The sequence below is a fragment of the Musa acuminata genome, chromosome BXJ1-4 (genome assembly GCF_036884655.1).
Source record: "Musa acuminata AAA Group cultivar baxijiao chromosome BXJ1-4, Cavendish_Baxijiao_AAA, whole genome shotgun sequence".
NCBI classification, from domain to species: domain Eukaryota; kingdom Viridiplantae; phylum Streptophyta; class Magnoliopsida; order Zingiberales; family Musaceae; genus Musa; species Musa acuminata.
In genome coordinates, this window is record NC_088330.1 from 43912290 (window position 1) to 43926687 (window position 14398).

Genomic DNA, 14398 nt, shown 5'->3' on the forward strand with positions numbered 1-14398 from the left:
GTCTGATAAGACAATTCAGTGTGGCGAGACCCTCTTTGCATTCATGTCGAGAATGCCACGAAACCAGTGACAGCATCTGAGGAGGCCAAAAGAAACAAAAAAAGGATGGTAGAAGGATCTACAGACGATATAATTCAGATTAGCGAGAGGAAATGGAAGATACCGAGGCATTCCACAGATGCAGATCTCATCGGAGGAGAGGAGGCTCTGCTTCTGTGCCAAGTGCCTTGTCAGATGCAGCAGCATCTCTCATGCGGAGTGTGCAACAATTTTGCCAAGCCACAAGAAAAATGTTTCATGCACAGTGTGGAGGGAGGGGTTAAATGAATAGGCAACAAGGGAAACAAGACAGAGGAAGATCTAGCAGCTTGTTGTGACATGGGAAGACAGATATCTTTGCTTTAGCCTTTTCCTTTCACCCCTATTGTCCAACAGTGATGTTTAAAGGTGGGAGGACAGGCAAATAACCATTGCAGTGTGTGGACTGACATGGTAAAAAAAGAAGAAGAAGAAGAAGAAAGAAATGGGGATCACAGGAAACAAAAAAAGTAAAAGTAGGCTTCATTCCATTCAAGCCTTCTGCAGCCGATGCAGCTGCACAGTAATAATGGAGTTTAATGCTGGTTGTGTCTTTCACGAGGGAATGAAGACACAAGATCCAAACAGAATCCAAGCAAGTGTACCAAAGTGTGCAAAGGCCCCAAAAGGAATGGGGAGTAAAAGCCTCTCTTGACAGCAACTCAACATGCATCGAACCAGCCCAGCTACAGAGAACATAGAGGCTAATCCAAGAAAAGGTCAGAGAGAGAGAGAAGCGTTGGAAGAGGAGAGGAGGCTGCAGCTGGCTCACATGACATTCCAACTTTCTTTCTGTTCCATACTAAAGCCCCCAATTAAATCTCTCTCTGCACCTGCCTGCAGAGAACCAGATGTCTGCTTGTGCTTTTACTTCCCTAGAAACCATTTGTCACTGTGCATGAGAGGTCAACATCCCAAGGGAGATGACTCATGTGTCCTCCTGATCGACAACATATAGCAGCGCTGGCTTCTCCGACGTCTTCTTCCCCTCCATGCCCAAGATGAGAAAACTTGATTGGTCATCATTCAATCTGGGCTTTTGCTCCCTCCCCTGTGGTGCTGTGGGTTTATGGTAGGAGAGACAGGAACGTGGGATCTAAGGAGGAGGAGGAGGAAAAAAGCAACACTAGATTTCCAAACTTGCAGGGGAAGCAGTTTGTCTCAGCTAACAAAAATGGCGAGGAGAGTAAAGCGTAGGCTGCAGCTGCAACTCAACAGCAAATCACAAGAATGTCAACCCTAAAGAGCCTAATTCTAGCAACCTCTGCCCTCTGCATGCCAGAACGATGGCCGGTGGGTGGGTGGGTGGGGTTCACTCGGGACTTCATTTGTGTGCATGCTTCCATTATTCCCACTCTCCTACATGTGATCACGAGAGAGAGAGAGAGAGAGAGAGAGAGAGAGAGAGGTATGGGAAGAAAGATAAAGCTTTGAATGCAAAAGGTTCTCTTCAGAACTCTCTGCACCAAAGTCTGAAAAGACCTAATCTGCTTTCTCCTTTTGCTTTTTCTTCCTTTCCTTCCTACCTTCCTTCCTTGTCTGCAAGTGAAACCAGAAGAGAGCCACAAAAGATCAAACATGCGCCATCTCATCTTGATCATCATCATCATTCCTGCTCCTGTCGTTCATCATTCATGCATGCATCCATATGCATGAGTTGTTCTCGGGTACTCGATCCATCAACTACAGCAGCAATTATTCTGCACTCATTAGACGACGACGACGGTGTTGGCAAGCACAAAAATGGATTGGTAATGCGATTGACAACGTGATGCTTTCAGATCGGTCGTGCATGGACGAGACGAGACGAGACGCGCAGAAGAGGACGACAGACAGGGGGGTCATTTCCATGTGAGGAGGCGGAGGAGGAGGAGGAGGAGCCTTCCTTCCTTCTCCATCATCGAATTGGACTCCACCGAGGCACGCACCAACTTTATGGCGGGATTGCCGACTCCGATGTGAGTGGAAGCTAATGGAGAGACGAGCTTTCATGTCTCCATCGACGTGGAATGAACGAATGACTGATATACGTGCCCTCGAATTATTGCACGATTTATTTTGTGCTTTACGATTCTGCAGCAAAACACATTTACCTCTCTACCTACGAATACTATAAAACAACAACACTTAACACAACAACACTGCACATTATAATTATTTTTGAAAAGAATAATAAAATAGTGCACATTACAACAAGGAGAAGAAGTGAGACTGTGGTCAGCCATTAAACAAAAAGAATGGACAAGAAAATGGCTTCACAGCATCATATCATCAAGTTCATAATGCACATCACAAATAGCTTATGCAACTGAGGGCAAGCACTAGTAGAATCCTTCACGAGGCCCTGTACAAGTGAAAGGTTAGCATCATTGAATGCCTCTGCAGCTGCAATGCATCACCATAATTGCCACATCAATGAACATGCTCAACATCAATGCCAAGATTGTGTCATCCAAAGAAAACAAATAAATTTGGTGAAACAAGGCATTGGTGCACCAGATATAAATTGCCCTGTGGAAGCACACCAAGGTAGCCAATGCTAAGCATATACCCCCCACCAACAATAACACTTTTTTTTTTAGGTCAAACCAATAAATTCTTGACGTCTGAGCAAGTTAAGAATTACAAAGACTAAATGTGATTTGGTAGACCATGCAATGTCTGAGCAGGTTTTCGGTGGCGACATATGTATAACCAAAAACAATATATAGATGACGAGTTGTTCATATGAATGGTTCTGAATACAATGGAGAACGGGCTTCCAGATGATCGGCAGCTGCAAGTGAGACTTGTTGCATCAGATGCCCTGCAAAAAAAATAGCAGCTGCCTGTTTCCAACTTTCCGTGTTCAGATTATATCAATGTCAATTTAAGATGGAACGTAAAGAAGAAGCAGAACGTTTTGTTCGACTAACAAGCATTCTAATCAGTAGGACACCTTGAAAAAATGAAAGAAAGAGAAAGAAATTCCAGTCATCAGCTAAAGTAAACAAAGATTTTCAAGTTGTGGTAACTCATTGAGTGCCACAAAAGAAATTCTTTCAAGTAATTACATGCCAAAACAGATATTTTTCTTACAGGGATGTTGACTGCACTAGCACTCATAAAACCTACAGAATTGTTTATCTCTCTTCATTCATAAACTGATATTTTCTCCTTTTCTTTTGAAGATTCTTTTCTCAATCCAAATTAAAAAAAGATGTTTGCAAAGGTAGCGAGGAACAACGAATGGCAGCTTTTTCATTCCATTTCTATATATTTCAGATTCTTGTATACACCAAGTGCAGTTCTTGATATCTCGTTGTCACGGTTAGCTGATTGGATATATGTCGTCTACATCCATCTAATCAGTAACAACTACTGTGTTGCGATGCAATTTGCCACCGATCAAGAGTCCTCTTCCCCAGCCCTAGCAACTTTACAAGAGAGTCAAAAGATTTCATTCCGGCCATATCTGGGCCAACCCAGATCTTTCCAGAGAGAATCAACAGATGGGCCAAAGCAGTTTTCACAATTAGGACCAGCAGTTTTGAGACCCTGTCAGATGGACACCAAAGTGGCATGATAACAGTAGTCTGAGACCACTTGAAGGCTTTTATCACACACAAAGGTTGATCACATCTGAACATTGTTTGATCTGTCAACAGATTCAACTCCTAGTTCCAACATTTATTCACTTAAAGATATCTAACTCGACCAAACTCCCAGTAATCTCCAACTGATCAGACTCATGGAACATAGCTGAAGCAGTAAGGCAGATTCCAGCATTTCAACATCCGAGTCACCAACTATAAATGTTTCCTGAATAATAAGTGTCAAACTATTACCACTCTTCTAACTAAGTGGTGCTTCTAAGACTAGCTAATGTTGATTATCTAATCTGGCAACACATTTAAAATTCCATGCATTAAACTTTTTTTTTCTAATAGAATTCATTAGCAAGGATACCATCACGACCAGACTTGATGGAATAAGTGATGCATAAACTTATTGAGCCCAAATTGTTGGCCCAAAATACTTAAGCCCAAATTAATAGTCATTCACCCATCAAACACTTATAAACCGATTCAAATCTTCCCCTACTTCCGATATGAGACTAAATTATGGCTATTACAATATTCCATATTTAAAAGCTTCACATCCTTGTCAATATCTGAAACATAACCCAAAATCAAACCCTTAGTAGGGTGCACATAAGAACCAAATCTAGTGTTGCCTCTACATTATGATGTGCCGCTAGACTCATCTAGCTATAGTCCTTTCCCCTCACTAGGCCTAATATTAGGACAGCTCTGATATCATTTGTCCTTAAACACTATTAACTTATTGAGTCTAACAGCTAACCCTTCCGTTCAAGTCAATAATAATACACTCAACAATACCAAACAAGCCAAGAATAAAAAATACATCCGTAAATTATTCAAAGCTCAATACATGAACTATTTTGTTAAGATCAAATCCTTTATTGCATATCAATTGGACACTATTTGAAAGTACAGGGGTGTTTTGGTAAATTAGACTTGGAGTTCATATATGTTTTAGTATCCACTGGATCAGAGGATGTCAATAGTATGTGACTCCTAAAACATAGTAGCATACAGTATGCATTCCAAGGGTCTTGTTCCCTGATTCAAAACTCTTGGAATGAAAATTCAACAAAATCAAAGGGCAGTCTGGTCAGTGATTGAAAAAGGCGCTCGGGAGCTCGCCTAGGCGCTCGGGCGAGGCGAGGCGAGGCCCGAGCGCCTCGCTAATCTCCCAGGCGGCGCGCTTCAAACAGGCGCCGCCTGGGCGCTCGCCCGAGCCCAGGCGCTGGGCGCTTTGGGCAAGCGCCTGGGTAAACCAAGGCGACCGAACCAGGATTTTAGGTCTGGTTCGGTCCTGGTTCGGTTATTAGTTGGTTCAATCGAACCAACTAAACCGATATAACCCTTACCCAACCCTAACCCGCTGCCGCTCCCGATCCCGATCTCGCTGCTCGCCGCTGTCGCTGCTCGCGCCTCCCGCTGCTCGTCGCTCCTGCTCCCGTTGCCGCTGCTCGCCGCTGTCGCTGCTCGCGCCTCCCGCTGCTCGTAGCTCCCGCTCCCTTTCACACTGTCGCTCGCCACTGCCGCTGCCGCCGCTCACCGCTGCTTCCTCGTTTCTCCGTCAGCAGGTTTATACTGTTAATGTGATTATATTTATTAATTATATTATATTTTTTATATTTTTATTTAAAATTTTAAATAATTATATTTATTAATTATTTTTTATATTTTTATATTTTAGCGCCTCGTTTCGCTCGGGCGAGCGCCTAGCGCCTCGGGCATTTTTTGACCTTGGCGCCTAGCGCTTTTTAAATCACTGAGTCTGGTGTAAATAATAGCATACTAAAGCCCGGCCAATCCATAAAAAATTCCTGTCTCAGAATTGTTACCTGGGGACAAAAGAAAGAGATGCGAAGAAAGAGAACAAGGAAGAAAGAGAGAAAGGGAGAATACAAAACACAGAGAAAGAGAGGAAAAAGTAAAAGGGAGGAAAAGAAGAGAAGCGGAACTTTCAGTATGGTTTTCAAGTTTGATTTTTTAGGAATCAATCTACTAACCATTACACAATCCATTGTTTGAGATCCAAAACCTCCAATACCAACTGTCTATATAGCAGCATGAGTTTACCTTATTTGAAATAAACAAACCAATTTTTAATTAACTCACAACCTCTAGTATCTAGATGGTGTTAGAGCTTGAATCCAACATGAGAAAATATCAGATTTATCTTTGATTCAAATTAAGCAAAAGTGGGTGAGATTAGCAATGAATGAGTGGGGTCTGACTAAATTTTTTGACACTTTAATCCAAAGGCAAACTGCTACCATTTTCCTAGCCCAAGGATAGACACGAGTAGCGAATACGGTATAATGGTTGAATGCAATCCAAACAAAAAACAGTGGAGGAGCTCCCTTTAATGAGAGATTTAGAGAAACTCGATGTATGCAGTTTTGTCTATAAATAGAGAGCTTGTCTTCATGACTCGATTTGTAGTCAACAATCTAGCAATTAGGTGACCTTACTATTGAACCCGAACCAAACAAATACCTAAAAAACACAATAATTTCATTGTTTTCCTAAAAGCTTCCTTTAAAATATGGGTGATTGCACAGTTAGATAATTTTGATCAATGATTATAATAAATGTGGGATGATAAAGTTAACCTTTGATATAATGGTAAGATTTCTCCTTTAAGTCCTAGGTGATCAAGATTTGGGCTGATTACTGATTATCCATTGTAATTAGCTACCTTTAGTATCCCGGTTCCTACATTTTCAAAAGTTACATTGGGATCTCTATACTTAAGAAAGTAAAACATTAAGATTCCTATACAGGGTTTAAAAATAATTTCATAGGGTTAAAAAGGAGAGGTTTTATTGGAGCAATGGGGATAAATGTTTCACTTTCGTAAGTATAGGGATCTCAATGTAACTTTTAAATATATAGGGATCAAGATGCTAAAGGTAGCTAATTACAAAGGGTAATCTGTAATTATTCACCCTCAAGATTCAAATAACAGAAACACTCTATGTAGGTAATGTTTCATACCTTGATCGCCCCCAATCCTTGCATCAGTGGGATCCTTATTCACTAAATTCGTCACCCTTATTCACTAGATTTGTCAATTATAATAAATATGTGACTATTTGCGGAAGGTAAATAAAATACAATGATACATTATGTAATCCTTGTATGACTATATTTTAAATGTCACATTATGCACAATGTGCTTTTCTCTGTAAACAAGGTTGTGTATATTTTGATGAACTTTTCTTTTGATCTCACCAAATTCTACGAAGGTAGACAGGCTATAAGAAGATGTCAAAGGTTGAACCTATGGAGACCTACAGTAAGCCCATCAAAACAAGGATAGATCAATATAATTTAACCAGCAACTGTTTGATTAGATTAGATTGTCTTTAGGACAAATTTATAACAAGCTCTGGCAGGCTAAAAGTCGACATAACTATATTAAGCAGATCAATAATCATCAGATATCAGTCAACTTCGATGACCAGTTGGTAAAATTTTCATAAGAGATTGGAAGAGGATAGCAAAAAAGAGAAGAGTCAGCAGATAGTAGGCAAAAGACTCCATGTAGATAAGTAAATGACTGACACTCAAGTATCACTATATAGAAGAAGGGTGCTGCATTTTGTAGAAGATAGATCTAGGGAGTAACCATTAAAAATCAATTATGAGGATGACAGGCCCTATTCCTCATTCTATATTGTCTCTACTGCAACTCTCTCTCATTCTCTGCTCCCATACTCTCAAATTATTGGCATTCTATTTCTAACCAATCTTATAATATCACCTGCTTTCTCAGATCAGCAGACATTCTTATATCAAAAAGTTCATCACAGCAATGCTACTCTCTGCTGGAAATCAGATTGAACCATACTAGAAACTATTCAGATTTGATCAAGCTCGATTTGGCTCTTGTTCTGACCAGCTTCTCCAGGAACCATTATGTTATGTCTCTAAACTTATTCTCACTTGTTTTACCAACAACTTGCCAGAAGGCAGCATCTTTCATGATGAATTTTGGTAAGTCTACTTATCCATAGCACCATCTTAACAACATGCACTTGGTTTTAACTGGATTTGTCAGGAAGTTGAAGTTGGAACTGAAAGCGCTGACTTAAAAGATAAAGATCTTTGAGTTTGATATTTCTGAATAATCTTAAGCCAAAAAGGTAGCATATTCCATTATGAATTTTGCCAAGCCTAGTTATCCATTTCATCATCTTAACATCATAAACTTGGTTTTAGCTAGATTCATCAAGAAGTTGAAGTTGGAAATGGAAGCACTGACATAAATGGTAAAGATCTTTGAGTTTGATATTTTTGAATCTTCAAGCCAAACTTGATTCGACTGAGTACTATTTTCCATCCTCGGCTGGGAGATTTTGGTCCAAAGAGAGTATCGAATGCATAAAGGCCTAGTAGTTAGAGGACTACCCGGAGTTTAGATACCTTGGTTTTTTAAGAATGTATGCAGAAATGGTGCACTGAATAGATTAATCAATCAGATACATTGAACCAAATAAGATTGTCGACTGGACAGACATATTTTAACTACAATCTCATAAACCACTGTAAGGCAGGCAAGGGAAAAAAATTCTACAGAAAACAAAAGCTAGCAGGACCCAGAACTAGAACGAATGCACAGATATCTTTCTGGAACAGGATTAACATTTAAAATTCAAGCATCGTTATGATATATCAACACTCCCAACCGCTACATGACAGATATGTCCTGTCAAAACATATATTAGCATAAGCCACATATTCCTAACAATATTAGTAATCATCAAGTGGCAACTTGTTGTTGCACTCAAGGATGAGACCATGCTTGTCAAGGATGAAAGTTTTAGAATCTTGGTTGCACAAAAGAAATTTATAGCAGAAGCAGAAAACATCTAACTTTGACAAGAAGATGAAAGCTTGGCAGATTAACTCCAATTACCAGCATACAATTATGCAAATAAGAGATGCTATTAATATAAATTATACATGTAACTCAATCAGAATGTAAGATTGTCAGATGAGGTATCAAAAAAAAAATCATCATGTACAGCTGAAGGAAAAATAGAGCAAGTCAAACAGGCCAAAACTAAAATGTTAAAGCAAAAGAAGGAAGAGGATATACCAATCAAAATTTATCATGTCTCTGTTGCAGTCCCAACTGTCCCTGTTTGTACATTAGGACCATCTTGGTTTTCATTATCGCTGTCAGATCCATGATCTTGAGTATAATTCAAAGTGGACACAAACATGTTACTTCCATAACCTATGTTGACATAAGAGGTATAGGCAACAGGTGCAACCATTCCACTTAAATTATTCCAAGGGCTCCCAGAATTTCCGTAATGGCCCCTATATCCAATGCCAGAATTATATACTCCTCCATAAGGTTGTCCATAAGGGTAATGAGGAAAAGGTGTTGCTGCACAATATTGAGAATAACCATTACCTCCAAAGCTTTGGTAAAAAGGGTCTTGATAGGGGACATAAACAGGCCTTCTTCCACCTCTTCCGCCAAAAGCTCTTGGACTATGATGATTATTATTATTTCGGTTATTTGTACAATTAGTGTCATCTTTTGGAACTCCTATCTTGACCTGTACAGGCTTCCCATCCAACTCGTGGAAGCTTTTCTGTAGTACCATCGCCACAGAGTCCTCAGAAGAAAATGTGATGAAGCCAAAACCCCTTGGCCGTTGTGTCACATTATCATATATAACAACTGTATCGACAACAGATCCAAACTTCTCAAAATAACTCTTTAGCTCATGTTGTGTGATACTACGCGGTAAACCTCCTATAAAAATCTTTTTTGAGTTAGTGTTCCTGCCATTGTTAATGTCACCATTGCTATTTCTGGTGGACCCCCTGGTCTGATTAGGATTCTGGTTTTGGTGGATTTTATCTCTCGGTATGGCTTGCTTCACTTCAACCTATAGACAACACAGTTAACAGATGAGACTTATCAGAACTTAGAGGATCACCAACAGAAAAGGTTGGTACTATAATAAATCTCCCTCCATGAAGTAAAAATAGTCATACCAAATCGCTACATATGCTGAATAAAACATCTTAGACAGAAAAGAGTGATCAATTAAACATTTTTCTTGGAATTAATACAAACCTCAAATCCCCCTTCCGAAAAAGGAAAAAAACAAATAGTCCTACTAGATCGCTAAAACATCTTAGACAGAAAAAAATGATCAACGAACAGTTTTCATGGAGTTAATACAAAGAAACCACATGTCCCCCTCCGTAAAGAACAAAAACTCATAGCAAATCACGATACATGATGAAGAAAACATCTTAGATAGAAAAGAGTGATCAATTAAACAGTTTCTTGGCCTCATACAAAGAAACCGCAAAATGCCCCTCCATAAAAAGCAAATAGTCATACCAAATTGCTATACATGCTGAAGAAAACGTCTTATACAGAAAAGAGCGATCAATTAGGCAGTTTTCTCGGACTTAAAGACAAAGAAACCACAAGCTTTCGCGCAACAGGTGCGGCAGACATCAGGAGTACATCCATATAAACTTGCAAAAGAATATGCAACACAAAAGTCTATTTTTACAACGACAAAACAGATGGAAAGAACAACGACGCTTCCCCAACTTCCTTCCGCATGAAACTTGGCGGGCAGTTCAGGAATAGAATATCCAGGGAAGATTACTTTCTAAATCCCACAGTAAAAAACGTGAATAAACCAATAATTACAGTAAAAAAATCATTTTTTTATGCCCACTTTGAAAGGTATTGCGCGGTAAAAAGGTAAAAGAAAAGAAAAGCGAGGGAGGGGGGCCACCAACCGTTCTCCGAAGAATGACATGCTTGGGGTTCTTGAGCGCGGTCTCGGCGCCCTCCGGGTGGGCGAACAGGACGAAGCCGAAGCCCCTCCCGATCCCGGTGACCCGGTCTCTCAACACCATCACCTGCTTCAGCTCGCCGAACGCCCGGAAGTGCTCCTCCAGATCCTTCTCCTGCGTGTCCGACGAGATGCCGCCCACGAACAGCTTCGTTCTCTGCTCCGGCTGCGTCAACGACGAGGAGGAGGAAGAGGACGGCCCAGCGACTTCCGGCGGCGACGACGACGACGACGGCGAAGTCGGCTCCATCTCCCCCTCCTTCTGCCGCTAGGGTTTTGGCTACTCGGGGCTTTGGCTTGGACTAAGGTCGGAAGAAGTCATACGAAACGAAGGGGGATTCGTTGCCTTATAAGGAACAGATCACTTAAGCAACGAACGGTGGATAAAAGGCCTTGTTAGTACGGAAAGATCTTGACCGTCCATTTCAGGATAGTTAACGAACCCGTATCAGAGTTTGAAACGGAGATGGCTTTTACTTGGAGATAATTATGCTTGAGATTATGTTTCCCTAATCCCAGAAATTTATATCTCTAATCTAATGGTGCTTATGATAAAATCTTATTTTAAGATGTTAATATTATCATCAACAATGCTTGCCTGTATGTCAAAAATAAAATAAAAAATAATAATATGATCAAAAATAAAATATTTAGACAAATATTCTTACTCAACAATATAAAATCTCACCATTCAGATAAAAATATAATATATCTCATGATTACCTGTGTATATTTGATCGAAAATAATTCAGTTTGATTTTATATCCAAATTTACAATCATATTTATCTGAAGCAAATATGAATAGAAATTAGATATACCAAGTCAAAGAATTTGAGACAAATATGTATATTAAATAAAAAAAAAAGATGTTATGAATTTAAAAAATCAAATACATAAAGTATATTTTTAATCATTTAAATCTCTTTCACATAAAGATATTGTCTGCAATAATTTTAATCATCTATTGTGGGATTCAAAAGAAACATAATTAGGCTTTGTTTCAGATCAACAAAGCTTGGAGGACAGCAGGCAAGAAGATGAATGGTAGTGGATGCATGCATGCATGCACATATGGAGCTCTCACTCCTCCGCAATCCCATCTTCTTCCCTTGGAGGATTGGAAGACTCGGTTATGTATCAGTCTGCAACAAATGATGTGTGTGCCGGAGCGAAAGAGCACATTTTGCAGGCTGAATTGAGTCCCAATAATTGAGGTGGTGGTGTACAGCCCCCACCATGGCTATTTTCCCTGATTGCCTGGGAATCGAATCCAGCACTCCTGTTGCAGGGTGCAACTCTCTCATTTGGAATTGCTGGGGAGCTTGGTCTGCAACTCGGCAACATGTCTCTCTCACAATAATTCCAGTGATGAAGAAGAATTTGGCAACTCTTGTTTAAGATAACTCGATCTTTGTCTTCATGGCTGTGCTTGATTCCATGTTGTTCGAATTGAATGCGACATCAGCTAATCCGTACCTGTCGGATCAGGCAACAGAGCGAAGCATCTCACTCCCCTGTTTGCAGAAGCATGCATGAGGTATCTTTTGAGAGCTGGAGAGGAAGAAGCTGGTTTGTTGGTGTCATGTGCAATAAAGGAGGCATCGCCGAGTGCATGAGCCAACGCCCAGCACAGTGATCCTCTTCGAGGCCAAGGAAGCATGTCTCGGTACGAGCAGGCCACACCGCATGCTGTGTGTGGCCTCGCCAACATTCTCACCTTTAAATGCCATGGTACCACTCGCGTACATTGAATTCCAGCTCGGTGTTCCGCTTTCCTCGTCCATGACATCTCGTGATCTGAAGCGATCCAATGCGATGGGCCATGGAGGTGGCAGCACTATGTGTACTGGTTTGGGACCTCGGCACTTCACACCCTGTCTTGTTCATGATCCAGCTGTCGAATATGGTGGGCAAAGATCGATCTTTCTTGTTGGATTTGAATTGTCGAGGCTAGAAGATCTCAGCTTCCATGATTTCACTTCCGGAGCTTCTACCTGCTGGGCATGCACAGGACAAAACCCTGTTCTCGTAGTAGGACCCGTGGACTCGAGGTCGAGGGTGGAGAAATGGACTTGGGTGGGTTGATCGGCGTTGATGATGGATTGGTGACCAGTGCGTCTTCTTTCCACAGTGGTGATGTGCTCTCTTCTTTCCACGGGAGGCATGATTGGAGCTGTCTCAAGATGGCAAAAACTGAAGCTTCCTCTCTCTTGCCTGATGGAGAGCAACCGCTCGACTTCTCTGCATCAAAGCCGGAGTCTTTGCTGCTCACAAGTGATGGTAGAGTGCCGACTTCCTCTTACACTGGACATGCAGGTAAAATAAAGAACATGATCACTTGCTTTTGGGTTGCTTTCATTCAGTGTAACAGCAGGCAACTCGTCAAATGTGTTCGATGTCTCGTCTTCCTTCTCAAACCCTTCTTTCCTGTTGCAGGCTTGCATTTTGGTAGATTGGGTGTCAATTCTCAAGGCAGCTTCACTCCCTCTCAGTTGATGGAGCTCGAGAACCAGACCCTGATCTACAATTACATTGATGCAAATGCCAGAATACCAAGCAATCCATTTAGCCCAATTGGATTCTCTGCCTTCTCAACTGGATCTCTTAGAGCCTCTGCATGTAGTAAGAGAGCATGGCGAATGGAAGATTGCTGTTGTATACATTTCTCTTCTTCTTCTACTGGAGTTCACTTCTGTCGGTACCTGAAACCTTTGTTCTTGCTTGTCTACTGTGGCAGCCGAACTTATGGGATCATTCCATGGGGGAACATGTGGGAACGCCGATTCAGAGCCCGGAAGATGCCGTCGGACCGACGGCAAGAAATGGCGGTGCTCGAGAAACGCAGTTGGTGACCAGAAGTACTGCGAGCGGCATCTGAATCGGGGCCGCCATCGTTCAAGAAAGCCGGTGGAAGGACCCTGCGGTCGAGCCACGCGCCCGACGCCTTTCATCTCCTCTTCGCAGGCTGGTCTCGGCAGTCGATCATGCGACGGCTTGGCAATGGCTCGGCAGCAGATGAGCAACCTGCAGCCACAGCTCAATCGGTAGAAAACCAGGAAATCTTGTTCTGAGTTCAGTAGAATTCCGAGCTAATGGTCTATTTTGCTCTGCAGGATTATACTAAGCGAAGAGAAGGCAAGCACTCGTTCTAAGGTCTCGGAAGAACTCTGCAAGCTAACCTTGCTCAGCTCATTCCCATGTCCAAAACTCTCCTTTCATGAAGATTTTGGATTCGTTTCCACTTGTTCCTCCTCTCTTCCCCCGAGCAGCTCCCGGATAGACAACAAGAGGAATGTCCTCCCACCTTTTGAACTGGATGAGCAACAGCTCCAACCTCGACAATTCACCTGGTATGGGAGAGGAGACATGCAGTTCGACAACGACGAGCTCTCTGCCCCCATGCCAATGATTTCCGACTTCTTGTCCTGCTCTTCCTCTCCACATGAATCGAGTGTCATTTGGGAAGGCTCTGCCGGTGGGCCGCTTGCAGAGGCTTTGAAGAACACTGGCAAGGCTCCAGATCATGCTAAGCAATCATCCTTGGATCTCAGTGTGTGGCCGCACTACAAGTAGCCCAGAGCACAAGACCAGTCACAGCACTTGTTGTTGCTCTTTGACCAAATGAATCTACAGGTTGATTCCCAGTGAGCGGAGAGAGTTCAGATGGATCATCTTGTTTGTTTTCCTGATTTGTTACCTGTTCTTGCCTTGTTTTTGCTGGCATTTCTGATATGTCTGAGAATTGCAATATATGTATGTGTGTGTGTGTGTGTGTTCTTGCTAAATCTGGGAGATTCATAGGTAGGTAAGAAACTCAAATCCTCATTCAAGCTTTGTTCTTTGGCTAATGTTTCTACTCATCCACTGTGTCATGAAATCAAAACCAAACGAACTCA

The 14398-nt window shown here is 41.6% G+C and overlaps 1 protein-coding gene and 1 pseudogene across 3 annotated transcripts; one reads left to right on the forward strand and one right to left on the reverse strand.

Annotated features, from left to right (window-relative positions):
• Positions 1-2626: 2626 nt before the first annotated feature.
• On the reverse strand, positions 2627-10828 carry LOC135585686 (heterogeneous nuclear ribonucleoprotein 1-like). Of its 3 annotated transcripts, XR_010512879.1 has the most exons (4): positions 10446-10828; positions 9085-9568; positions 8761-8987; positions 2627-2906 (listed from the first exon to the last, which is right to left on the reverse strand). XR_010512879.1 is itself a non-coding variant. In XM_065180278.1 (3 exons), the coding sequence occupies exons 1-2, from the start codon at positions 10749-10751 to the stop codon at positions 8774-8776; spliced, it is 1101 nt and encodes a 366-aa protein (XP_065036350.1). In that variant the 5' UTR covers positions 10752-10828; the 3' UTR covers positions 2627-2884; positions 8761-8773. The 3 variants fall into 3 exon arrangements, 2 of the variants coding, with proteins under 2 accessions (XP_065036350.1, XP_065036349.1); XM_065180278.1 differs by having other exon boundaries at positions 2627-2884; positions 8761-9568; XM_065180277.1 differs by having other exon boundaries at positions 8761-9568.
• A 1041-nt stretch (positions 10829-11869) lies between these two features.
• On the forward strand, positions 11870-14252 carry LOC135671900 (growth-regulating factor 6-like; annotated as a pseudogene).
• The last annotated feature ends 146 nt before the right edge of the window (positions 14253-14398 follow it).

Excerpts from the sequence above, each read along its gene's own strand:
- LOC135585686 (XM_065180278.1), bottom strand. The coding sequence starts at position 10,751 with ATGGAGCCGACTTCGCCGTCGTCGTCGTCGTCGCCGCCGGAAGTCGCT. Across the intron at positions 9,569-10,445 it reads ATGTCATTCTTCGGAGAACG|GTTGAAGTGAAGCAAGCCAT; the intron begins GTTGGTGGCCCC and ends TGTTGTCTATAG.